General features: G+C 47.3%; 2 protein-coding genes across 14 annotated transcripts in view; both read right to left on the minus strand.

Annotated features, from left to right (window-relative positions):
• The window catches only part of LOC119129646 (C-type mannose receptor 2-like), a 902042-nt gene that overhangs the window by 334287 nt on the left and 539997 nt on the right, over positions 1–27758 (minus strand). Inside the window, exons 24-27 of the mRNA XM_037263000.1 lie at positions 1055–1117; positions 813–974; positions 612–700; positions 53–173 (exon numbers count right to left, since the gene is read on the minus strand). Coding sequence (XP_037118895.1) covers positions 53–173; positions 612–700; positions 813–974; positions 1055–1117 — 435 coding nt within the window. The remainder of the gene's footprint in view (positions 1–52; positions 174–611; positions 701–812; positions 975–1054; positions 1118–27758) is intronic.
• Positions 11999–27758, minus strand: part of LOC119128075 (neurexin-2-like) — a 250844-nt gene continuing 235084 nt past the window's right edge. For 8 of the 13 annotated variants that reach the window (XM_037260157.1, XM_037260160.1, XM_037260158.1 and 5 more), the window contains 4 exons: positions 23339–23428; positions 18457–18779; positions 17715–17793; positions 11999–14193 (listed from right to left, as the gene is read on the minus strand). In XM_037260157.1, coding sequence (XP_037116052.1) covers positions 13310–14193; positions 17715–17793; positions 18457–18779; positions 23339–23428 — 1376 coding nt within the window. In that variant the 3' untranslated portion in view covers positions 11999–13309. Of the gene's footprint in view, positions 14194–15158; positions 15561–17714; positions 17794–18456; positions 18780–23338; positions 23429–27758 lie in introns of those variants that run through there. The other 5 variants (XM_037260162.1, XM_037260161.1, XM_037260166.1 and 2 more) reach the window with 3 other exon arrangements.

Here is a 27758-nt window from a genome sequence, read left to right on the forward strand (position 1 = left end):
AAAGGTATGATTATGATGATGAGAGAGCACGTGGTCATCATCACTTGCTGACCTTTTTTACAGATGAATGGCAGAATATCGGTGCAGGGCCAGTCCTCAAGTTTTCCAGTCAGCGACAAGGCAGCGCAGTCACCCCGTCCAACCGGCCCGTGTGGGACCCACTCGATGTTGCCCTGCGTACGACACGCCAGATCAATATTTTCTCACACTAGATGTATCCATTTGTCTCATTTCTGAGCCGCATTGTTGTCCATTTACAACTGTCTGCCAGCGAAAGTACAATTGGAGTTTCACACTCAAACTTTCCCAAGTCCAACTTTGAACATTGACATTTTGCACTTTGATCATCTCTGATTTCATTCGTTTTCCAGTCAATGAGAATATCATTATTTCAAAATAATAAAATGCTCGTTAATGCTCCAGCTGATTTACACCTTGGACGTTTTTCTCTTCTCGTAACAGGACCATTCTTGTCAAAATGTAACTTTTTTTTCTTCTAATTCAGTCAAATTTTGTCTTTCGTCGTGACTTGGAACTTTTGCCACCCGATGTGACACCTTCATTCTGGGCCAGTGACAACTTTTGCAGACGGCTCCAAACGTTTGGCTTACTGCAGGTGTTGCGTCGCGCCACTCAAACATTCTGTCGTGTTTCTTGAGTCCCACCCAGGATTGCAATCCTCCTTTGTAGGGCATGTGACCTTGAGGAAATCAGAAAACGCAACTGAGCACAAGACGAGCATCCAAACTTGACAGATGTTGTGAAGTGCTGTGAGACGATTGCCGGCATCGGCGGTTTGTTTTGAAGCTCACCAGCCAAGAATTGGACTTCGTCCAGTGAGTGGACGCTGGCCAGGTGACCTTTCGATTCTCGGCAGAACTTCTCGGCGTCCTCCCAAGTTCGTTTCTTCTCCCAAAAGTGATAGCAAGAGCCCTTGTACAGGAAGTCGCCAGGGTCGCAGAAGGAAGCTGAAGCTGCCGAGAAACACGGATTACAAAACCACAAGGGGACGCTGCAGGTGTGAAAAGAAAGAAGAGGCGTCACTGCCACTCACTCTCCACTCGATGGTAGCCGAATCCGTAGTCTTTGTAGGAACACAGCCGTCCCTCCGGGCAGTCTGCAGGAGGACGACGCGATTGCATTTTTTCCTCCTTTCAGCGTCAACATCGACACGGACGTGCACACTTACCGTCGGGCGACCGCTTGCACATGTACGCCAAGGAGGATCCGCACGAGCCATGTCTCCACTTGCCGGGCTGACTGGAGGAGTGCACACCTTGGTTGACGTACGCGCAGGAACCAACGCTGGCACTATCGGGAGAAGACACACACATGAAAAATTTGGAGGCTTTTCCTTGCTTTTTCCTTGACACGTGTGCTCTCTCAAATTTTGCAAACGGGTTCCATAATCTCGCTGCGTGTCCCTCATGGACGCAAAAAGGTGACATGAGCTCCTTACCTTCCGTCTTGACCTGAGTGCCAGTTGACGTAGTTCAGCGTCACAGCGGTGTTGGACCAAGTCAGCCTCTCTTGTCCCGCTTCAAAAAACTGACACCAGGTCTTGTCGCAGTTCTGGAGAGTTCAAACCCGTCCGTCGTCAGTGGCGTAACAACAGCGAGCCAACAGACGCTTGCTTGCGCTTGCGTCTCACCAGATTGGAGAGTCCGATCCAGAAGGGCTCGTCGCCCATTTGCTCCGTCACAAAGCTTTGCTCGTAGGGCGAGGTGATGGAGACCAGGTCGCCGCCCTCCCAGACGCAGTCGTAGCGAGCCCCCAGCCAACCGTTGGTGGTCTCCATCTTCTTGTAGCAGTTGGAGCCAAAGCGACGCCACCCTTTGTTTGTTTCACATGTCTGAACGACTGAGGACAGACGGACACATTTTGGGATTATTCTGACGTCACAGCGCCACGTTTTTTGCATTCTTCAGCCAAATGAAGATGTGCGACAAACAAGGGGACCACGCCTGCATCAACACTGACATCAGACAAAAAACACGCGTTGGGGAGAATGGACCGAGCACCTTGTCTTACCTCGTCTCTTGCAGACGTAGCCGCGCTTCTTCTCGCAATCGCCGACTTCCCGGCCGCCCTCGCCACCGAGTAAGGAGTTGCAGCGTCGGCCGGAGGGGTCGCCGGGGTTACCTGGAAGGAGACGGCGGACGCTCAGCGCTCCTCCACGGAAATGGACATTTTCCGGCCAGGTTTTAGACCCACCCACCTGCGGCGGCCAACTGGACGGAATTGGGTGAGGATTGGGCCGACTGCTCGCTGCCGTCTTCAACCGTGGTGTCGTTGGTGTCCAACCACAAAGAGGAAGCGTTTGGCAGAAGACCTTCGGGTCAAAGGTAAACACGGTTGAAACATCTCACAGGTGCATGTGCGAAACGCTTAACCGTAATGAAGTGCGGATGACGTCTGGCTCGTGTCCTTGTCGCTGGGGGCCACAAGCTTTTCTTTGGAATGAAAGAAACTTGGCAAAAATGCATGTCGTCTTTCATCAAGCACATTACGCGGTGGACAGCCTACCTTGGATGAAGGCGTGTTCCTGCGAGTCGGCGAAGCCGAGCAGGTTGCCGCTGAGGCGGGCGCACTTGTCTCGCGCCTCCTTCCAGGTCTTGGTGGCCTTGGAGTTGATCAGGTAGCAGAAGTCGTTGGCGGGGTTTTCCTGCCACCAGCCGCACTTTGGGCTCTTGCCTGCAAGCGAGACTCGGGTCACTTGAGGGCAAATGGTATTTTGCATGTGGGCTGCAGGGTGGGACGCCCGCCCACCTGATGCTGATGTCGGCGTCAGAAGAAGCGGAAGAAATTCTCTGGCCTTGCCTGCAAGGATGTGAGAGGGATCAAACATGAGAGAGCGCCAAGAAGACAAAGGGCAAAGGAGAGGTCGTGACTTTCGGACCTTTTTGACAGATGGATGGATGAAGGGTATCGCATTGGGTCAGGTGAGCGTTACCATCAAATGCCAATATGGAGCACTCAGATGATCTGTATGAATTATTCCACGGGACACCATCCTGCGGGAGGAGGACACAGTGGGCGTGACTTGAGTGTGTTAGTTGTTGCAGTTGTTCCGATAGCCTCCCAGCAAATTCCTTCAAAGTCACTTTATTGATTCAAATCTCTCCAATTCATTTCATAACCTCTTTCTCACAATCAGAATTGTTGCCATATTCAGATTGAAACGTTACAATGAACAAATGTTTCCCTTGAAAATGAAAGGTGCACTTTGATTCGATTGCTCACCGTTTGAATCCTCATCAAATGAAAAAACACATTTGTCTTGCAACACCACTCAAGGCAAGTCCAATTCAAATCAAACCATTTGACAGGCAGAGCGAGCGAGCATGCTTGTCCGATTTGTCCTCCTAATTCAAAACAACTTTGTTCTGCTAAAATCACACTTTTTAACATGACGGCTTCATTCTGGCCAATTGACAACTTTTTGGACCTCGATCTGTTGCGCACAGGTAGGTCACTTACTGGAGATGATGTGTCGCTCCACTCAAAGTTGCCATTGTTCTTCTTGAGTCCCAGCCAAGCCAACCATCCTTGTCCATCTCGTCGCACGTGAGCTTGGGGAGAGCGGAACAAACACTTGTTGTGAAACATTGCGGGTCGATTGCTGGCCTGCTCATTTTGCCTTGGCGCTCGCTCACCAAACAAAAATTGTCCGACAACCAGTGAGTGGAGGCTGGCCAGGTGACCTCCCTTGTTCTTGCAGAAACCCTCAGCCTCTTGCCAGGTTTTACGGGTCCCCTCAAAATGGTAACAAGAGTCCTTGTACAGGAACTCGCCAGAGTCGCAGAAGGAAGCTGAAAACCAAAAGAACCTCGTTAGAAAAGCACAAGGAGACGCTGCGGGTGGAGAAAGAAGAAGCGTCGCTGCCACTCACTCTCAACTCGATTGTAACGGTAACCCAAGTCTTTGTAGGAACACGGCCATCCGTCCGGGCAGTCTGCAGGAGGACGACGTGATTGCAATTTTCCTCCTTTCAGCATCAACATCCCAAGATGAGACAGACTCACCGTCGGGCGACCACTTGCACATGTATGCCAAGGAGGATTGGCACGAGCCATGTCTCCACTTTCCAGGCTGATTGGAGAGGTCCACACCTTGGTTGACGTAGGCGCAGGAAGCAACGTTGGAGCTGGCGCGGAAAAGTGGGGGGAAATGAGACACACGACAAGCCAAATTGGAGTTGATTTTCCTCTTTTCGGATCAAAAGAAAACAAAAGCTGTTTTTGAACCTGCTCACACATTTTTGGAAAGGGTTCCAAAATGCTCCTGTGCATCTTGCCGGACACAGAACGCAAAAAGGTGACCTTCTTACCTTCCCTTTTGACGCGAGTCCCAGTTGGTGTAGTTCGGCGTCATACTGGTGCTGGACCAAGTCAGCTTCTTTTCTCCCACATCCAAAAAATGACACCAGTCCTCTTCGCAGTTCTGCCGAAACCAATTCCGGTTGTCAGTCAACTACCGGTAGCTAGCCAACAGCCGCTAGCTAGCACTTTGGTCTTACCAGATTGGAGAGCCCGATCCAGAAGGGCTGGTCGCCCATCTGCCGCTTCACAAAGTCTTCCTCGTCCGTGGAGGTGATGGAAACAAGGTCGCCGCCCTCCCAGAGGCAGTCGTGACGAGCCCCCAGCCAACCGTTGGTTGTCTCCATCTTCTTGTAACAGCGGGAGCCGTGAAGAGTCCATCCGTTGTCTGTGTCACATGTCTTGATTGTTCCTGATGAAACAGCAATGTCGCCTTGGTCATTTTTCAGCGTTTGGTGAAAAACACAAATTGAGCAGACAGACAAGACGGAAGTCGGCCGAATTCACTTTTTGCCAAATTGCGTCACTTGCATGACTGACTTGGGCATTAAAGGCCAATTAGCTTGAGAGCATAAACATGGCTTTCTTTTTTTTTCATGAGATGATCATCAAACATTTTTAAGATGCTGAATAATTTCAGGGACTGTTGCGATGTCTAAAAAGCGAGGAAATTGAGTCCACTTGTTACATTGTGACCTTTGGACAGAGAAAAGTTTGTTTTTTTACTCAAGTACTGCCCACGTCAAAAAGGTCCACATCCGACTTTTTTTATTTTTATTTTTATTTTCATCTATCGCCAAAAGACACGTTTGCATTCTATGCAAAGGAAGACGTCTTGACGAGTCACGCCTCTTTTTTTAACACAGGTGCCGAACAATTCAAGTGTACTGTTTTTTCTGGTAGTTACAAAAAAAAAAGATTTCATGCCCAGTTACAAGGATTTTTTTTCAAATTGCGTCACCTGCATGACTGACAATAATATGAAATAAACAAACTAAAATGATATATTCACCCAAAAAATCAACAAGACACATTTTTGTCACGAGATAACAGTTTCAAGAAGCTGAATGAGTTCAAGGACTGTTGCACATGTCGAAAAACGGAGTAAATTCAGTCCACTTCGCTTATTTCCAAGACAGGATGTGAGGACAAAATCGGAGTTTGCCTTTCCAACAAAGTGATACACCGTTTTGTCCTCACTGGGGCTCTTTTACTCCCCAAACATATTTGATACATGTCTATGTTGAGGACTTGCTGTACATCATCCTCCCTGTGATATTGGGGTTCTCGCATGTTCATATTTAACAATTACAATCATTTTCTTCTGCTCTGTCACTTCAGTTAAGGAATCATTTTAAGATCCGTTTCCTCGCAAACCTCTTTCTCTCGAGTTGCCGTGCGCATTTGGGCGAGGGAGGGGGGAGTGGGGTTGGAATGCGACATTGTGTCTCGCAATCAATGTCAGCTTGTTAAAATGGCATAAAAACAGGTAAAAAAGACTCTTTGCACTCACAACACAAAGTTTACGTGCACAAGAGCAAGCGCTGTTACATCCATTTGAAAAGAACTCCATTTGGGTCCAAAAAGTGGACCGAATTTGGGTTGAAAATCAAGCCAAACTCTTTTGCGCAGAACAGTCCATTTTGTACAAAAACTCCTCAAATGCCAAAACGCCCCATAGTTGAGACCAATTCACCCAGCTTCCTAAGTCGGTCCAATTTTGAACCCGGCGGCGGATCCGCACTGCCATCCGAACCACACACGTTCTTCTAAAGTTATCATTAAGTTGTACATTTTGGTCGATGTACTCACCGTCTGCGCAGCTGTACAACATCCATACAACGCAAGACAGAAGAACCAGCGCCAGGCGCGCGGCCGGCGGGGTCATCATGGCCTCGAGGCGATTGAACGCAGAAATCTCGGTGTGGTGCAAGCACTCGTTCCGCTCGAAACAAGGACAGCCGCCCGCTCAACAGGCGCTCGCTCGCTCGCTCACTCGCTCGGCTGCGGCTGCGGCTGCTGCTGCTCGGCCCCCACCTTCGCGAGTAACGCACCGTTGGAAGAGCGCGTTCCCGCGGAGACGCTCTGTACGTGTGCGCGTCTTTGAGCGATGGAACGCGATATCATTTCGGCCACCTTTGTCCAGACTTTGGACACCACTGATTTTATTCGCTATGGGAAAGGGGGGACGCAAGCAAAAAAGGGGGACAACCTTTGGGGTCACTTCAACGTACGTTTTAAAGTGAAGCCAAGTCATGTGTAAAAGTTTTTTTTAAATTTTTTTTTTAATTTTTTTTTACTCGACATCAGTCAAAGTGGAATCAGCTCATGACAACGTCGACTGACTGAAAGATCAAAAACATTGGCTCACTCAATCAGCCGACCTTTTCTCATCACATCAGGGGCGGTTGCTTGCGAAAAAAGGCAAATGAGCAGGTTGTCACGTAGCAGGAAGGATGGCTTCCTAAAAGGCACCGGCGGTTTTTAGCCAAGGGGTTGGGGTGTCCAGTGGCGTGCTGGGACCATTTTCCAGCCCGGGCGTTTCAAATCCAACCGGCCCAATGGCAGGCGCACAGAATAGTGGAATACCGCCGCGTCACTTGACTCCACTATATTTAAGCGCTGACCAAGGGTGACTATAACAGAAAATAAAAGAGGATACAACATTAAAATATAGAACAAATAGGCTACTGTAGCAGTTGAATTATGTTTTATGTTCAAGATTTTCTATTCGCCACGTTTGAGCGTGCCAAACAAGGAATTTGACTTCGGTACATCACAGCCTGGGTGGTATCGCCCAACTTGAGACACCGGGAAGAGAACTGCGATGCAAAATGGGTGTTGTACTTCCTAATATGGTGACATTGAAAATGCATTGAATTAAAAGCTAGATTAAAATTTCATTAATTTGTAGCCGATCAAATGATGGCCCCCACCGGCCCCACATGGGAGCGGCCCTCGTCTCTCCCGATTAGCCAGCATGCTATTGGGGGTGTCTCAGGATCCCCCCACCCCAAAAAAAATTATTTATTATTGATTCATCACTCTTATTTAGTCATTGTTTGTGCCTTCTTGTTTTTATTTTTTTGTGTTGTTTACTTGTATGTATATTGTGTACTATGTCTTGTCACCGTGGGATAGTGGGAACGTAATTTCGATTTCTTTGACTTTGACCTTTGACTTTGACACGGCGTTGTCCTATATTCGGGCCAATACAGTACTTTGCCACCAGGCACAAGACAAGTATCAATTTGGGAGCAAAGGTTTCCTTAATATGTATCGGTTTGCCTGTGAGTTAGGTTTCGCTTTCTGGTCCCCTTTCCAGTAAATGATGCTCAGGCCGTCTTAGTTACATTTAAGGTCATTCAGTGGTGCACCGTTTCCTTGCTGTCCTGAATCTTCATCAATTGGAATTTTACTCTCTGTGATTCCACCATTGTCTTTTTCAGTGACATACGCTCACTCATTCATGAGAGCACCTAAGTGACTGACTGTGTGTGTATGTGCACGTGTGTGTACGTGAGTGTGTGTGTGTGTGTGTGTGTGTGTGTGTGTGTGTGTGTGTGTGTGTGTGTGTGTGAGTTAGGTTTCATTTTCTTATCTCCCTTTTCTTGGAACCTAAATTTGTTCCAGACATATTTCTGACAGGATGCTGCTGGTAACAAATGTTTCTATTTCCAGCACTCTCATGTTGTCTTGGTCTCATTCAAGGTTATCAAAAGTTGCCGCGCCGCCGGCGGGCCAGCACCGTCCTGAACCTTCCTCCATTAGAAATTGTACTCTCTGTGAGTCCACAATTGTTATTTTCAATGACATACACTCACTCATTCACGGGAACACCGAAATGACTCACTTTTACGTGGCACCTGCAAGATGGCATCAGTTGGCAACAAGCAAATACCAAAGCTACATTGCCACCAGGCACAAAACAAGTATCAATTTGGGAACAGACGTTTCCTGAATAGATTTGAATTTTTTTTCTTTTTTTCTTTTTGTGCCAGAATGGAATGAGTGCCCAGCTCAGCTGCTGCTTAATTGCAAAGTCCTTTATTGGCCTTTAAAATGAACTCACAACAACAATAAGAAAAATACCACTGCATTTCAGCCCTGCCACAAAAGGTCAGAAGGTCAATGGCAAACAGGTGTCGCAAATTGGTGTGGGTGTTGATGACAACGAGGCTGGAGATCAAGATGTCATGTTTGAGTGACTGGACACGTTAAGAGGAAGAACCCGCGCAGCTTTTTTTTTCTCCATTGCTTGAGTGTCCCTCTTTCCTTCAGTGGTGCAAAAGTGTTTTAGCTGTGCCTGCAGCAGTCTGGAGGGCCTTCTCTTTGGAAGCAAAGACTCCAGCCAAAAAAGGTTGGGAGCCCAGCAACTAACTGGGACATCTAGTGGCGATCGTTGGGAGGTTTTTTTCTATCATTTTAGTTTTGTAATGACATCTTTTTTAGCTACGGGCATTTTGGAAAATAATGAAAATTGATTTGATAATTTTTGATTGTTTTTTAAGCGGGTGGTAAATCACAATGTCATCAACCATAATATTAGTTTCTGCTCCGATTTAAAATTAAATTCCCAATTTCTTTTTGCCAACAAATCTGTACTATGATTCTCAAAGGAATACACTTGTTTTTTTTGTTTTTTGTTTACCGTTTATTTCCATGTATAATGCGCAAAATTTAACTAATTTATTGTCCTAAAATCTGGGGTGCGCATTATACATGGGTAAAAAAAATTTTATTTTTATTTTTTTATCCGGATATCATACGGAGGCCGCCATTACAGATGCGCTTTCTTCTCTGCTGTTCACTTCAAACACGCTCCATACGAACACAATGCTCTCGTATCAGACGCTTGCTCGATCACCTGCTCGTTTGCTGTCACAATGTACCCTACACAAATCCGAAACATTTCTTCGCTATTGAGTTTGCTAGCGCATGCGCAGTGATACTAACCGGCAGAATAACATCCGGTTGTTCCCAAAGATGATCTTTTTTCTGAAATAATTTTACGTTTACGGACTTAAGTAGGAGTCAAAATTTGGGTGCGTATTATACATGGGTACAGGCTTTTTTCCAGCATCAACATGCCATTTTTAGGGTGCGTATTATACATGGGGGCGCATTATACATGGAAAAAAACGGTATTTTCAAATGGATTGAGAAGTAGCGCAAGGGGGCGGGGGAGCATGCTTCAGCTTAACGGGGTTGTAAGGTGTACAAGAAAGCCAAACTGCTAACCATTACACAATGAAATATGCATAACGTGATATGTCCAGAGTGCTAGCCCAAACCCCAGTCTGAACCCAAGCCCTAAACCTAAACCTAAACCTAAACCTAAACCTAAACCTAAACCTAAACCTAGCCCTAGCCCTAGCCCTAGCCCTAGCCCTAGCCCTAGCCCTAGCCCTAGCCCTAGCCCTAGCCCTAACCCCTAACCCAGGGGTGGGCAATTCTGGTCCTCAAGGGCCGGTGTCCTGCATGTTTTATAGGTCTCCCTGCTGCAACACACCTGATTCAAATGATCAGGATTGTTATCCAGCTTCTGCAGACCTTGCTAATTATCTGACCATTTGAATCAGGTGTGTTGCAAAAGGGTGACATAGAAAACATGCAGGACACCGGCCCTCGAGGACCGGAATTGCCCACCCCTGCCCTAACCCCTATAAACCCTACCTCAACTGGAGTGTTTCTAATTTATGGTACCCTAACCCAAATCACATTACAAAAACATACTTAACATACAGTCATAATCAAAATAAGGGTTTTCATTCAACCTTTATTTCTGTTTGTTTTTTTGTTTTTGTTTGTGTGTGTGTGTGTTTGTGTGAGCATGAGTGTGGGGTCGTGTTTTTGTTTCTGTTGTTCTTTTTAATCGTTTCTGTTGTTCTTTTTAATCGTTTTTGTTTTTATACTGTTTTTAATTTTCTAAAAAATCTATCATCTTATTTATTTTTTTGTTCGGGTCACTGCCAACAGTCCATACTATACCTTTTTTTTTAAAGCCATTTTTTAATTTTTTTGTTGTTGTTCCCCAAAACTAGTTTGAAGTCCTACTTTGAAACCCTAACCCTGGTGTATGGATTTTCTTTCTTTCTGTAATATTCAGTGGCCATATAAATTCTGTTCTGTACCAGGAGAGGGCAGTCTTATCCTTAAGACCAAACCTTTACATTTTAGCTGTGGCTTGTTAAAATGGATTTTGTGGGCACACAGATTTTCTAGTGTGCAAGCAGCGTGCAGTTATTATATTTTTGTACGGAGTCATTTTCACGTGTTCAATTTGCTACTTGGATGCAATAAAGGACGAATCAACGTATCTTTTGTATGGACTTAATTCACACGTATATTTACTCAAAAGTGAGCGAACAGGACCCTACACCTAAAGTTTTCATACAGTCTCATTGTACTCGTAAAGAATGATTCTCAAGACGTAACGGCGTTTTATAAACTAGACATAAACAGCCATAGATGCTGCTTTAGCTTGAATAATACGTCAATCGCGCCACCATATTGCATGTGTCGACGTGGAGCATTGGGTCATCACTAATCTCCTGCTCGGCAATGTTGCGACCCTAACCATAAACCACATCCCATCAGCTTTGGAAAACCATGCCTGGACGGCGTAGTGAGTTACTTACCGTAATAATTACATTTGTCTTTGCATACATCCGAAACGCTCTCATGAGAACCAGGATGGTGGTGGCCATGGTAACTAGGCCCAAATTGTTTGGGAAGGATGATCAAGATGCGAACCCTCATTTTTTTCTCCTGCTTTGAAAACTACCCACACCCATTCTTACACATGTCGCTGGCAAGCACATATTGTTCCTTCAGCTTCCTGCCTTGCATCCTTTTTGTTTCCTCACCTGATCTGCAAGCCTCTCCTTCTGCATATGCTTCATAAGTGATTTTGCCGATGCAAAATATGTTGTTTGAAAGTGTCAAAAGATCACTTTAACTGAAAAATCAGATAGATCTTAGGAGGTTTGCTCAAAAGACTTTTTGAACTTGTCCAGAGCATTTACAACCTACAAGCCCCTCCAAAAATCTACCGTTTTTTTCCACGTATAATGCGCCCCCATGTATAATACGCACCCTAAAAATAGCATGTTGATGCTGGAAAAAAGCCTGTACCCATGTATAATACGCACCCAAATTTTGACTCCTACTTAAGTCCGTAAACGTAAAATTATTTCAGAAAAAAGATCATCTTTGGGAACAACCGGATGTTATTCTGCCGGTCAGTATCACTGCGCATGCGCTAGCAAACTCGATAGCGAAGAAATGTTTCCGATTTGTGTAGGGTACATTGTGACAGCAAACGAGCAGGTGATCGAGCAAGCGTCTGATACGAGAGCATTGTGTTCGTATGGAGCGTGTTTGAAGTGAACAGCAGAGAAGAAAGCGCATCTGTAACGGCGGCCTCCGTATGATATCCGGATTAAAAAAAAAAAAAAAAAGAATTGTACCCATGTATAATGCGCACCCCAGATTTTAGGACAATATATTAGTTAAATTTTGCGCATTATACATGGCAAAAAACGGTACAACAAATTCAAATACAAAGACATTTATCTGCCGTCCCAATACCTTTGAAAGGCACTCGACATTTATAGCTATTTATTCATTTATAAGTATTGCGGTGAATAGAAAAACAGACCACAGCACACAGGGAGTAAGAAGTATATAACCAAGTGTATTCCCTCTGTTAATGTACACATATTTGGAGTCATCTCACTGTAACACTTTACAATAACATTTAGAAAGAACAGGGAGATGGAGGAGGGGGGGAGTAACAGAAAAGAAAATGTGGCAGCAAGTCTGTCAGTACACAGACGCAAAGAGATAGAAAAAGCAATCAATAAAAAACAGTCAGGTGGGTAAAAGTGACATACGATCTGCCATACAGAAAAAAAAAAAAAAAGGACAAAACATAAATTTGATGAACAAGCACATACCCCAATTTGACCAAAGGCAAACCGATAACAAAAGAGCTTTTCCTCATTGCCCAGGATTTTTTTTTTTCGTTTAGCAAACAGGAATGATGGTTAGGAGGGAACACGGTTCTCTTTGTGATGGCAAATATTGAGACATTTCACAAACTTTTTTCGGCTTTTTTTTTTCTTATCATGGTACATTTGTCTTCTTTTAATAGAGCTGAGAAAATTGGAACACTAGAGTACTTGGGAACTCTCGTCTTCCAGGGAGTCGACAAAGAACCACAAAGGCTGCTCTTCAGTCCAGTCCGCTGCAGAATTCCCATTCTGTCCTTTTTGCAAAGCGAGAAGAGTGACGGCCGCACGGTTCCTGATGCTTCGGACGTCAACAGAGTCATAGCTACACTGTCTCGGCCAAGTCCCCGTCGTTAGCATCATACAGAGCAGAGGTCGACCGGTTGGCGAGCTTTTTTCCTGCTTTGACGGTTGGCATAGAGACAGTTTCTCCGTTGGCCCACCAGGGGGCACCAAAAACACGACACAGACCATCCAAAGGTGAATTTGGCCAACCGTTAGTCTGGAGTCTTCTGCGTTGATATCGCACGTAAAATTGCTACTAATGTTTTAGTGGTGTTTTTTTTTTTTTCTTCTTCTCAGAACTCCACGTAAAGAAAAAAGTTGATGTCTTTGTCCTCGATGAATACTACATGCTTGAAACACGGCACAGTTCGCGTGGCGCCAGCCGCCGAGCACCGTAGACATGGCACGAGTGCGAGCGAGAGAGAGGAGAGAGATGGCGAGGACGTGGCACTGGATACTGCTTTCGTGGATACTGGTGGTGCTTCTGTACAGGACTGAAGAAAGAAGTGAACCCAATCGGTTGTTGGCACAGGAAGTAGCGAGAAGTGACTTCCCGGCAATGCTGAAAGTTAGCTTTGCCGTCTCCCTCGAGGAGGGCGGGGATGGCTGGCACAAATGTCACGTTTCCCGCCTCTCTCGTTCTCTCTCTCCCAAACGCGAGCTGCCGCCGTGCGTCATGGCGGCGCTCCCTCAAACGTAGTACTCTTTGTCTTTGTTCTTCTTGTTCTTGGGCGCCGTCTTGGTGGCGCTCGGCGGCTTCTCCTTCACCAGGGTGCCGTTGGGCTGCGTGGCCGAGTTGCTTATGTAGTTGCGACTCTGGTCCACCTGGTACGATCCCTCGTCTCGGTTGCGGTACTTGTACATGGCGTAGAGAAGGATGAGGATGCAGAGGGCGGCGGCCGCTACGATGCCCACCACCATGCCCGTGGTGCTGCTGGACTGCTGCACCTCCACGGCGCCCGGGAGACCTCTCTCGGGGGACGTCGGGTCTAGAGTGGGAACGTGCGGGAAATCGGGAGGGTAGGTTATTCCCGACGCCCTGCGGTGGCCGGGGTCCGACGAGGGCTGGGCCGGCGGCAGCAGCACCTGATCCCGAGTGTTCATTTTCCCGGCCGGGATGTTGTTGCTGCCGCCGCCTCCGCCGGCCGCCCCCTTGCCGCGGGGGCTGAGCTGATCGGGGTCGGCCGTGGGGGCGGAGGACGCGGGCGGGCGGTGGTCGTAAGGGAGGCGCGAGAAATGGCGATCTCGGGGGTTTTGGCCCTCGGCTCCAGGGGGAGGGGGGAGGACGGTCCTGTCGGTGACCAGGGGGGAGTTTTTGTAATAGTCCTCGTCGTCCGACTCGGTCATCTCGCCCGAGCCGTACGCGGACGCCTCCACGTTTTCCTCGCAGTCCTCCTGGTCCATTGGGCAGGGGGGGCGCATGTTGGGCAAGGGGAGGGACTCTTTGGTGGTTTCGAGTAAGGTGAGGAAGGGGCGATAAGTGGTGGGGGGTGCGGGGATTACTGGGTAGCGGGTGGCCATGGAGGGGGGGTCTATTGAGTCCACCGTTATAATGGGCAAGACTATGTCACCTCCTAGGACAAGAAAGAGAGAGCGGAGGGGGCAAGGGGTCAGAAGTCGACACACAACTTGAACATGCCATGAAAACAAAGCATTAGTAGTACAGCACTACAAGTTGACATGATGTTAGTTCTACTCAGTCGGTCTAAGCTAGCTCACAAGTTCTTAAGCACTAACTGCCGACTGAGGTAAACTACTACAAGATGCTAGGACATTGGCTAACCTAAACCTGGCTAACGCTACATGCTATGTCAGTTAAACAAGTCAAAAGGCAGACTACAAGTTAAACTGAACAAACATCAAAATGCACTGCTAATCTAGCAACTAAGCTGAGCTAGCACTTCTGATGTGTGTCTGCTGTGATTGGTTGAGAAAGATAGCAAACCACAAGGTTCAGGTCACTTACATCAACAAATTGGCCGCATGATTTTTGCATGAAACAAAACAAATTACAAAAAGAAAGCTGTGTAAGATTGTTCTTGGATAGTGATCAACATCCCCCCTCCCTTCTTTTACCTTCAAACAAATAGCAACCCTCCACGCGTCTTTCTGCCAAATCGTCGTCGCTAATGTGGCTCATCTTGAATTAGCTTAATTTAGAGCTATAGGAGACTTCCAAATAATCAATAGCGTACTAATGACAGCCCCATTCGTCCCTCCCAGAAGCACACGTAAAACAGGTCAATGAGATTCTTAATTAGCAATCGCTAATAGCACTTTTTTAATGATCCAATTTATGATCAAGCCACTCTTTGGTCATTTGACTTTCGCTAGCCACGGGATGACCGTTCAAGCTCATTTGGTGTCAAATAAAGGAAGCCAATATGGTTAGAACACAACATGAGAGCAGCACATTTTGGGGGGGTGGGGGGCGGGAAGAGGGGTTGGTCATGTCATAGCAACACATGATCAGAAGAAGAAGAAAAAGCATCAAATCACAATTTGCACGGCTTGTTTTTGTTGTGGGTTTTTTTTTTTACTTGGGGTGAATCGGGGGGTCACTCAGAAGGGGAGAAGGGGATGATGGGAAGCCCGCCCGCTTCGGCTCAGCTCAGCTCAGCCCCCCGCCCGAAAACAAACATTTTTCAAATCAGGAAATGCTTTTGTTATCAAGGTTGATGCATTCACAGAAATGTCAGCACACAACCCACCCCACCCCCCAAAAGGCCTTGTAGAGAAGAGACATGTGAGAGCTGTGAAAGAAACAAACTTCAAGCATATTCTCCTCTCATACTTTACACTTGCGGGAAAGGCTCGTTCCCATGGCAACGACGTTCATTTCCGCCCGTTTGTATTCCCTGGCTCTTGTGTGTTTGCGGGCTGCGTTTCACCTTGACGCCTGAGAGGACAGCCCATCACCTCGGAGGAACAAAAAGACGAGCTGCGCAAAGTACAAGTTGCTCAGGTTACTTTATATATATATATTTTTTTTTTTTTGGTGGCGTGGCGCCGAGTCAGATGGTGTTTCCCGAACGAGACGGTGCCGCTTCGCTTTGGAAAGAGTGCTGATCTGGTGACTCCGCCCTCAAACACACTGAGAGCCCCTCTCCCTCCTCCCCTGTGACCCAAACCCACTGCGCCTGAGGGCGATACGGGCCCTCGTTACGCAGCTCAGACAGGCCGGGAAACCTGACGGCGGACTTTCGATCCAAACTTGTAATGGCGCGCATAAAGCTACGTTACACGTAAAGAATAATAATGTCTCTCCACCGTTAGCACAAAAGCGATGAAACAGGAGAGACTGTGGGATATTCCGCCTGATTGATTGGGCTCGACTCTCATGATTGGACTTCGGTGGATCCGCACGTTAAGCCGGCATGATGAGACATCTTCTTTATCTGCAGCACGGGCGGTGAAGAGTCACCCACGCTTCTATTTACTCAGAGCAGATGGGCGCTGAGCTGATGCGGCCACGTCGTCCTCCTGACAAACATCGTTAGCGCGCCCGTCGCGCTGGGCCGTTTCAAATATTTACAGCCAAAAGGTTGTCGGGAGTGCGAGGCCTTTGGGTGATTTGGCTGCGATTGGGCCGCAAATGGAAAAATCAAGCACAGCTGGATACCGTCTCGATGACGGCGCTCGTCAGGAGATGTTTACAAATGGCCGCCCATGTGGATGAATGACAGAGCGCAGGGACGTGCGGTCAGGGGAGGCAGAGCCTCGCCTGTCGTAATAAGTCAGTGTGCCACGTTATTGAGGAGATTCTCAGAGTTGGTCTCCTCCCATCACGCATGCTGAGACGTCGGTAAACGCTCATGGTCTTCATCTTGAATTCCAAGTGCGTAACCCCCCCCCTCGCTCATTAACATTGGTGGGGGTTCCTAGCCAAGGTTTAATTGGCCGATGTAATTACAGCTGGCCAACAAAGTTAAAGTTTAATTAACCTGCCGGGGACGGCGGGAATTTCACTCTCCGTTCCTGTATTCTATCCCGAGCCACACCACTTGGCACTTAATGAGGTTTAGTGGTTCACAACGCAGCGCTTTCTCCGATTCTCCTCTGCGTCGGTGGCTTCAACGTATTAGCATCCGCTACGCTGCTTTTCTTCCTCTCTTAGCTTCGGCAGCTCCCGCCACGCAGTGGACTGCGCAAATGTTGAGCTGTCGCTAAATTATTCACTGGGAAACTTCAATACCAGTACGGTTATTTACACTTGTGAAACCGGTACTGAAAGCACTCGTGCTTATGATGCATAAAATTACAATTTAAAAGACCTTTGTGTCGATTCACCGAGTGTCAAATGGCGGCAATACATACGATACATTGAAAAAAGTCGGTTTCGGCCCGATACCTGGTACAGGTACTACGTGGGTAAATTCCCATGCTGATATGATCTGAGTGAGGCACACGTTCAATCTCAGTGTTTTTGCCTCGCTGACATGGATTTTGTCGCCTGCAGGGTGCGATAGCGAGCACGTTTGGTATTTGGCCACTAAAACTTCCAAACACCTACAAAGGGATCATGAAAGAGAGAGACAAGCAGCGTAACTTAGCAGCCTGTCTGCTGCCAATCACGACTTGTGTGGGCATATCAGAGAGTTACTTGAGCTTCTCCATGGGAGATTAAGCCCCGGCGTAGCAAACACCTCCGAAAGGAAAAAGAAAATCATTCCAGACTTCAATAAGGAGAGAATCGAGTCTCTATTTCGGTCTCAGACACCTACGGAGCCACCTTGGAGAACGTTACACTCTGAGCTTCCCAGATCTCGTTACCCTTCGTACAAGGGCAAGATACAGGAAGAGGCGGATGCTGAGTATGCACGGACCGAGCTGCAGAAACCATCGTCTTTATTTGGAACGGAGATTATGGACTTTGTTAGGTTTTCTATTTTCAAAAGCTGGAGAGGTTACTAAATTAAAAGGAAAAGCGAAATGAATGAGTCAGGTTAAGGTAAAGTCAACGAACCTGACGGGTTCCACATTCGGCCAGTCCAAGGTGCGTAGCGAGGGTAGCGCAGTCAAGTACAAGAACCCCCAAGCCGTACAACCTCACTCGACAGAACGAGCATCAGAACCCCCCGCCGAGTCGACTCACCGTTTCCGGGCTCGCACTCCTCTAAATCTTCGTCATCGCTCGGACACTCGGCGGAAGCTACCAAAACGTCATCCGCATTCTGCACAAATACCAAGAAAAAAGAATTTGATCTTTTCCAACAAAAAAATCCGTGACTTCGTTCAGAAACGCTTTCTAGTGTCTTGCTAGTTTCTTAACAAGAACTTTAGCGAAAAAAAAACACGCAGTCCCCTTAAAACACATTGAATTGGATTTGTACTTCCTTTTGTCACAAATGTTGCAAAAGAAAAACAGGTTTGCCTCCGAAAGCTTTTATGACATTTACGTCATTTAGACGTGATTCTAAGTCCTACAAGGTTCTGACAGCATATCTAGGTCACTTATCTCTCAATTTTTGTCAAAAGGTATTCTTCACCTGGGATCAAAGCTATCAGGGCGGAGAGCAGCTCAGAGCTCGGGTAGGAATTGAAATCTGCGTGTGCTCTGAATAAGCCGACACTTGCTGTATCAGCAAAAAAACAAGGCTGAATATAAATTTGAACACAACCAAGTGCATTTATCAAAACAATCACTCCAATCATGATAGCAACACACGAGAAGACTAATTACCGCACCCGAATTTTTAACAATTGCCGTGTTAGCGATACAATACCGAATGTATTTCTTGTTACTATTTTTTGGAAGTCCGGATCAATTGGATTTACGTGATTTCCTGTGGGAAATCATGTTTTGGATTTTGAAATTCTCTGGCAGCATGACCCACCTGCGTGACACTGTCCCGGATGGTGGGCGAGCGCTGTTTCCGGGTGGTGGTGGTGGCCATGGTGGTGGTAGTCTCCATAATGGTGGTGGACATGTCAGCCAGCGGCGTGGTAGAAGTGGTATCGGTGGCGAGCACCGAGGGCACGTCGCCCACCAAGCGCAGGCTTCCCTGCGTCTGCACGTTGGGGTCGCCCTCGGCGGCCAATTTGAGCACCTGCAGCCCGTTGTAGTACAGGCCCGAGATCTGGCCCTGGAAGTGGCGGCCTTTATCGCCGCCGCCGATTTTGATAAAGGCTTGGCTGTTAAAAATGGTCAGCTGGCGACCTGAGAGGTTGTGCGGAGAACGGAGGAAGTGAAAGTGGAGGGAATGGACATGACCGAGAGAGAGGAGGGAATGTCGAGAAAGGAGAGCACAAATAAGTCACGAGCACATAAAGTGGAAAACACACTCAACAGCAAAGACAAAAACTCTTCCACCAAGCAGCATCTTCTATGTACATTAAATTAACTTCATTATTAGCTAGCAGAAGACTTGAGCAGAACTGGACTGCTTGGTGGAAAGGTGGCAAGTCGAGGTTCCGTACAAACAGACAGGGGGGGGAGGGCACGGGGGGCTTTCTTGGGAGCAATTTAGGACCACCGTATGGTGCTCGCTGGCTGGACAGTCGACTTGGATTAAGGCGGGGGCGTCGCGGGTCGACCTTGACACTCCAAAGCACACGTGGGGATGGATCTCGTCAGAGCCCAGATGGAATATATTAGAACAGCTCCAGCTTGCTGTTATTGACCTCCAATGCACCGGAGCCGCGCGATGATAAAGCACCTCTGCCACGGAGGGGGGGGGGGGGATGGTTGTAGCTAATGTTTAATTCAGCAGGGTTTGCTCATTAGCCTTAATCGGGATGGATGGCTGAAGAGGGAAGGAGCCCGCCTGACTGCTTAACCGGGCACTGGCACCGGGGAAGAGGTGAGACCAAATTGTCCCTAGCATACCATGGATGGATAATCGAGGAGGGTTTAAAAAAAATAAAAATAAATAACGTGATGAGGAGGTAATTATAGACGACGAGCCACGGGGCTTTCTCGTGAAATCAATCCACGTGAGGGAAGAGCGAAAGGCATCCAATAGCAATGAGAGGCTGTCGTATTTATAGATGATGCAGACTGTGAAATGAGAGAAGCTCGGAGCCCGCCGTCATTTGACATCCCGTGCAGAGCAGTCGGCTCACATTAGCATTTAATAAAGACTAATTTGTCGTCTAAACACACTTGCGATATTGCTTTCTGGTGGCGTTGGAAGCACCCGCCCGCCCGACCGCAAGGTAACACCGGGGTTCAATAAGCGCTGCGGGCGCTTCAATCTGCTATTAAACCATCTACTGCTGATTACTAAAAGACGGAAAACTGTAGATAGAAATGCTCTATCGATTACCGTTCAATGAGAAAGACAAACTGATTGATAGAGGTTTTGATTTGAGCCTCGGTACATCTAGACTGAAAAAGAGGTAGAGCAAAATATCATATGAAATATTATTGCGCATAAAGTAGTTCCAACCTTTTTTTTTTTTTTTTTTTTTTAATCGAGTCCCGGTCTCTGTGGGGATGACCTACTTACTCCCACGTCACGGAACGCACTTGATGACTCTGGAATTGACTGGCTGAGAACAGTGTTTGTTTTGAGCGAGGCTCGGATGAAGTGATCCTTTTATGGCGCAAGTCAAAAATGGAATGAGAGCATTACGAAGCAATTTGGGCTTCGCTCGGCGCATTACGTCGCTAAAAAAGCGCCAATGCCATGACCTTTTGTGTGTAATATTTGCCCTTTGCGACGTAATATTTATTTACACCTTTATTTTTGTGTAGCGCGCTAACAATTTGATTTTGGGCAACCAATCCTTGCCTCCCCCCTCCCTCCCAGATCTTCGCCAGCAGCTTTCATGAGAGCCGACATCCAAATGGTTTCTTTGTTAAAAAAAAAATAAAATAAAACAAACATCTGACTTAAAAAAAAATAAAAAATATATATATATATATATGTATACACATATATATATATAAAATATAAAAATAAAAAATCTATTAAATCTATTGTTTATATTTGCGCCTGTAGTTTGCAGTGCTAATATTTTGGCAGCTCACCAAAGAGCCTAATGAGGTCCAGATTGAGACGTAAAGGATCTAGATAGCCAATCGCGCGTAGAGGACAAACTAGCTTGCGGTCCGTATAGCAAGGAAAGGACAGCTAACAATTTGAGAGCAACCAAAAGTCCTGCTTCCCATTTTCATGCGTGGATTCTGAATGAAGCCCCCGAAGCGTGTCGGAATAATGACATACTTCACCTTGGGGAAATTGCAGGATTGCCATCTTGTAAAGGCTTTTTACATTCAGAACACGAGCTAGCCACAATATTAGCTACACAAGACTTGCATCGGGGAAGAATGCTCAGTCGGACTTAGCGCGGCAGGCCGAGGCCGGGGGCCGAACGGGCCCGGCTAATGCATAGATGGCTTTTGCGAGAAGGTCCGATACCGGCCGCCGAGGTACGCTTGATACTTTTAGCCCTCCACAATCTGCCACGAGGGATTATTTGTGGGAGCGGGGAGATTGGGCGCTTGTCTAACTGGAGAGGTCAGGAAGGAAAAAAAAAAACATCTGGAGGGAGTGTTGCGCCTCACTCCCTCTTTCCTTCCCATATGCTAGCGAGGAGGTTTTGACTCTTGAAAGTTGGCCCCGTACTTAATGGCTTTGTGTTTACTCGTAACACTGCAGCCTGAAGGCTTCCATATAAACAAACGCCAACTTCCTCCTCAGATGAAAAAGTCAGTCAGTAGAGAGTACCACGACGGAGGCGGGCGGGCTTCTGACAAAATCCATTACCGACTCTTTTGCCAAGATATTCCCAAAGCACGCCACTCTGTTTTGTAATTAAGAGTGGGACTTTCTTTTTCTTTTTTTGGGTGGGTCTTTTTTGTTACTCGGATTTTGTAGTCGAGCACGGCGGATAAATTGTGTCTGACGACCGAGACAAGCGGCTCAACACAGTATCAAGTTAAGCGCGAGAAACCGGGCGAAGCGAAAGAAGCCGAGGGTGCCGCCAATCTCATAAAGTGGGAGGAGCTATTTACTCCTACAATTTAGTTGGTCAGCTTTTAACTTATTTGAGATACTTGCTCGTTTTTATCTCCCAAAATGATGTCATGGCATCATCTCAAAGCACTTCTGTCATCCCCGAGCTTCCGTTTGGCTTTCATATAGACACAATTCGTAAAAGAATGCCAATTATTTGCTATTATTGTCCCCCCCCGCCCCTTCCCCCTAGGGAAACCATACCGGGAGCCAAGTTGCTTTTGTCTGAGAGGATGTGAGGAGAAAATGCAGAGGGCAGATGAGGATGACTGATCGCTAGCGCAAAGAGGAGAGCACTGAAAGTTTCTGACGGAACTTTGGAGACTCTGATTTGTTCCCTTCATTACTTCCCCGGAATGGCTGCCGCTTTGGATTTAGTCAGCTGGCAGGGAATAGGAAGGAGACGCTCGGCACGATCTGGATCAGGCCGGACAGGGATGAGATTGGGACTCGGGTCATTTTTTTTTTCAAATGTGCTAATGCTGTGCTAATGCTCTGAGGCACCCGGGGTCGGTCAAAGGGTCGAGGCGCTGATATCATGACGACAAAGCCGGTTGGTAGCAAAAACCTGGACCATTTGGTAATGATCCAAGCTCCTCACCACAATAAGAATCAAAACATTGACACACAAAAACATGCTCCATTTGCTCAGCGGTGAAAACAATAAATGTTAAAGGGACAGCAGTCGGAAATTGGGAGCTGCTTTTCTTTGTTTTGTTTAACCCTCTGAAGACCAAGCACGTCGCTTCTTGGAGGTCTTTTAGAGTCAGTTAGAACTTTGTTAGCTTTTCCTCGAGCCATGGCTCCAATGGGCTTTAGAAGAATTTATAATCGGGTTAAAACTGAGGGCTCAAATCGCTCCGACTTGTCACTGGAGAAGCCCTCAGTGGTTAGTTTGTTAGGTTGGTTAGATTCCGCTTTCATAAATAACCCTTTGAGCTCCGACGCGTTGCCCCGCCCCCTCCCGTCGTATTCAATCGAGTTCACAAATAAGCAAACACCTCCAGCGATATCTGGCGCGAAAGAAGGGGGGCGGGGCCATTGGTTTATTCCTCAACGCTCTCCTCTGAAGATGAAAGGGAATCATGCATGCACGTTTGGTGGCACGCACAAATCTTTCGGGGAAGCGGGCGAGTCATCTCTTATTGATCCGCCGTTTCGCTCCACTTTCATCTCCCGCGCCGCTCCTGATTGGGATTTGTGTCGGAAGCGGAGGCGACGGCGGGGCCGACAAAGGCTCGCTTTTGTTTCTGTGAAATAAACATGCGGGGCCTTCATCCTGTTTTGCGTGACGCGGAAGGAAGGCGGGAGGGAGCGATTGTTTGCTTCATTCCGGATGGTGAGATGTTCGCCACTCAAAGGGTTAAACGAGCATCACTTTGAACGGTCCCTTTAACTTTTAGTGACTTTCTGGAGTCATTTGTTCCCTGCGTTCTGTTAATCGTCACATTCATCCAACAAAAGACACAAGGATGACACAAAGAGTCTTTTTTTTGTTTTTAAGTGTGGTAGAGGGATTATGTCAGGTTATTTGGGGGTTAGTTCTCCGAAGAGATGCAGTCCAAGTTTAAGGATGCGCTCACAGTGTGACTTTGAATCCCGATTGAATCATTTTGGAAGACTTAAAAGTTGACTCATTGGTTGGATATAAGTATGGGAGAAAGGGGGCGGAGCTGCGGAGTCACATGGTTCTGCATCTCTTCCAGAGCGGCGGTTAGCGGTAGATCATTAGTGGAAGTTAAAGTGATTTTATTACCTTTGTCGAGTAGCCACTCGTCAACTACCCGACCGAGGCGGTATGGGATTCTTTGTCTAGCAATAGCCAGGCGCTCATTATCAAAGTTCCCTTTAAGAAATTTGGAGAAAGATTAGGAGAGGTTACAAATAATAATAATAATGAGACAAAGAAAATCTGGAAGTTAAAAAAAAGGTTAGAGGTTAGAAGGGCAACATGGCAAACGTTTAGCATCAAAGTTATGTGCGTTCAAGCTTTGAGTTAGGGCAGCAAGAGCTTGAGGAATTTTTCGGGGCTGCTTGCTTCATAAGACGCTAGTTAGCATTAATTTATATGCTTTTCACTCACGGAAGACAGTTTTTTCTTTTATAAATGATTTAGACAGATTGGATTTATAGAAGTGCCCAAGTCTTAAAGCTGTCCCACGTTTAGTACACTTAAATGCATTGGCAGTCGCGGAAACACGGCCAGGCCATCGTTAGCATAGCATAGCAACATCATTGCAGGAAAAGTGAAAAAAAGTGGAACATTCAGCAAGAAAACAGCTTTCATGGTTGTTTCAAGGAAGACATTTTGTTAGTTCAACAGCTCGCGGACGCCCGCCGCCCCTTCTTGAAACGAACTGCTCGGCAATTAGCGCCTCTCGACAACTCTCGCTCCCGCCGCTCTAACTTCTTTTTATCCCTCGACGCGCTTCAAGCAACCGCCACACGTGGCCACCGGGTCAGATGTCTTAACCGGAGTTGCTGTAAATAATTAAGAATTGTGTGAATGCTAACCAGCACAGCTTCATTTGATATTCTGCCATGTTTTTTTTTTAAACTCCACAAAATGATCCAAGCCCTTCAAACATCTCACAGCATTTCACTTTAGCATGTGCAATTTCTTCAGAAATCACATCCTCTTGCCCCCCCCCCCCCAGGAAATTTTAAATCAATCAAAACATCCTCTAATTCTCGCGGTTGTTGAGCAAGAAGCGACTAATTTTCTTTTTCCGCAAACACCGAGTAGCCCACCCACCCTCCGCTGAAAAATTGCCGCAGTGATCCAAAGTCAGCTGGCTCCCCATCCTGCACTACCCTCTTTTGCTCCCCAGGGGGCTCTCTACCCCCGCCAGCACCATCTGACGGCAAGCCTGCGTCTGTGAGCTCACACGTTGTGAAGAGAAGAATGAAAATTGATGTGGGAAGGAAGGCGGAGGGAGGCGCACAGGTGGTGGGCTACACGGGACGTGATATGAAGCTCTGGAAATTGTTACAGGCTCTTCCTAAGGATCCAGTTCCCATTCAGACGGAAAACTAATTGGGCATGAATTAATTGTGCCGCCTGTTGGGTTTCTGCCAGTTAAAAAACTTAGATGGCAGTGGGGTTGAACTGCTGCAACAATTTCCAGGTAACGTCCTTAAAGAGCAATTCAAACTTCCAAATTGTCTTTGTAGTAACCTATTCTGTGCAGCCCAGCTCGTTTTAGGATTAATGTTTGGATTGTGGAATATGAATTAAACAGGCACCTGTTTTTATACCGTCTAAAGGGGGCGGCCATTTTGGCACTTGTTGTCGATTGAAGATGACGCTACATTGGCCAGAGGTCCCAACCAATCACGGCTCATCGGTTTTCAGAAACTGAGCTGTGATTGGTTGTGACCCGAGACCTGGCAACTGTGATGTCATCGTCAGTCGACAGCAAGTGTCAAAATGGCCGCCCCCCTGAGATGGATAAAAACATGTACATTTCGCTGCTTAACTCATATTTTGCAAACAAAATATTAAAAAAGACTAGTGGGGGCAGATACAACATATTATTGTAAAAAACAGTTTTGTGTTGATTTCCACTTTAACAATGTCTCCTTGGGAAATTTGATACTTAAATCTCCCTTCTCGATCCAAAACATCTGACAGAGCATATACGGCTTAAATCCTGGACTTCTCCTTTTTCAGCTAAATTGCACTTCTCCAAATCCTTTTGCGTTTGTCCTGCTGATCCATTCTTTCTTGCTTTTGTCCTTGTCCTTGCCTCATCCCACCAATCTGTCCTTATTCCTCCTCTTTTTCGACGTCATTTAACCTGGCTCCTCTGTTTTCTTACGGTCATGAATCATCACAAAGCCAAGGGTGCGAGTGTTTGAGGAACAAGTCCGGCTGTCATCTCCACTTTAGGAGCCAGAGGAATAACTCGCCCCTTCCCTGGCAATCTGCCTTCTGTTGGCCGCCCGGAGCAATGGCAGGATTTACCGCCGTGATGGGAGCCATGCTGGGCCCGCATCCCGGCTGCGGATGCTGAGGGGCAGGGCAAGGGCATGCTGATTGACTGGAAAGCACAAAGCCAGGTGAAGGACAGAGAGGAGACGACGCAGAAATTGCTTTTCTGGGATCCGAGCCTTAACGGTCTTGCGAATAGTGGTACCTTCAGATCTGAAAGGTCCTCCTCATTCTCGGATTCACTTTCCATATCCTTTCAATGCCCCAGAAGATGCCACGGGTGCGCTGGGGCTCTCTCCGAGGAGCCGGCCGTATATCATGTAGCTCTGCAGGCAGCCAGGTGTCCTTGCGCAGGACACCCACATCGGAAATCCATCAAGCAGGGCGGAGATTACATTGTAGACCGTTGGCCGGCGGCCATCCGGCGGCGGCGGCCTCCCTCCTTGTCAGGCTGGCCTCATTGCCTCCTTGATTTTGGTAACTTTAGATGGATTGCTTTCATCCTCGTGACAGGAATAGAGCAGAGGCTCCGGTGCAAACAAAATGATTCTGGAGCACGGGAAATTTGCCTTTCAGGGTTGAAAATGGATGAAAAGGTTCCAGGCGAGGCAGCGCTTTGTAAACACTCCGCCCACTCCAGCTACGCCCGTACGCTTGCCTTCCACGAACGCACGCCTCTCCTTCCTTAACGACGTGCTCATCTTTCATCTACGTCCCGCCTCTCAAGCCCACGGCGAGTTTCGATTTATCCATTTATTTTTTCTTCAACGGCATCCTCGCCACCTTTCATCTCTGTCTCCTCTGGCGGCACCCCCGCAACTCGTCTAATTTGACCCAAAGCTAGCGTTTCTGCCCTCCATGCCACCTGCCGGTCGTCGTGTCTCCCCATCATCTCGGAGCCACGGGCCGATAATTGGACAAATCTTTCAAGTCCGTAGTTGCAGAGCACCAGAAAGTGGAAGCAACCAACTCCATGTTTGTCTCCCTTGTACAAACTAAGAGGTTCATTTTGTGTCCCTGAAGACGAAAAAAAAACCCTCACCATGTTATTTACCATTTAAGCTGCACCGCTGAGTGCTTTTATGTTTTTTTTCTTCCAAGACAGGAAGTACGTATATCCTCAGGCTTGCCTGCACCTCCCCTTAGAAGGCCGATGGATAGCCGGACCATAATAAAAGGACCCCCCCCCCCCCCCGAAAAAAGCAGAGACCAGGTGAGTACATCGCAGGATTTGAAGAAGTCAAGATTGAAAGCGCTGACACCGAGAGTCTGCTTCTGTCACTTTGTCTTCGCAGGAGGTTTAAAAAAAAAAAAAAAAAAAAAAGAGCTGGTGAGGGAGCCACCAGTGACACCTGACACACTGGATTAACTGACCGGCTGCTCCTGTGACACTTTTTGTCTGTTCTCTGGCCACAGATGAACGTTGACGCGTGCGCATCACGTCGCGGGGGGAGAAGCGTCGCTATGACCTGACTTGAGGCGACCCGCTGTCGCTCCAAATCAGCACCTCGGAGCAATCTTCAAAATATTTGGGATTAGAGTGCAGGTTAGGCTGAGTGGCAGGGGGGAGGGGGGGGAAAGACCTTGTCAGCGTCTTTCTTGTGAAGGATAACAGATGTACAACCCCCCCCCCCCCACCCCCCTCGGGAGCTTGTACAGCTCTTAGAATGTGGCCTGCGAAAGGAAAAGAATCCCAAAAGTGACTTTCTGAGAGCGGGCTCACGGTTGTAAAGACATCCCGATGAGAAAACCTTCAGCGGGTCGGACGAGACCGCGGGGGAAAGGCAAATGAACTACTTTTGTTTTAGATTGATGGGAACAATCATTCCTCATGGCGGTATCTTGCGCTCAATCTGGCAACATGGACATTTTGATTTGGGCGTTCCACGAGGAGAAAAAAAAAAATGCAATCCTGATAACGATGGAAATCAAATAGTTGCGCGTGTGCTCCCAAAAGTGTCGGCGTGGAGTGTTTTGTTCCACTTAGAGAATCAAATGATGCGATGTGGGTCACAGGAACTGGTTTGATTCGCTTTCCCGTTTTAGCGAGGGAGTCGAGTCTTCATCCGCCGCCCCCCTTGAGGTGTTTGCTCCCCGAATTCTGCTTCTCATGCAACGGCCCGGAAACAGATTGGAGCGTGAACAAGAGGCGTACTTCCAGCCTTCCTTTTCCTTTCCTTGCATCTTCCGGAAACTTCGTGGGCGGGCTGCGGCCTCCAAAAAGCTCAATTTTTGATTCGCT

This window comes from Syngnathus acus, chromosome 10 (genome assembly GCF_901709675.1).
Source record: "Syngnathus acus chromosome 10, fSynAcu1.2, whole genome shotgun sequence".
NCBI classification, from domain to species: Eukaryota; Metazoa; Chordata; class Actinopteri; order Syngnathiformes; family Syngnathidae; genus Syngnathus; species Syngnathus acus.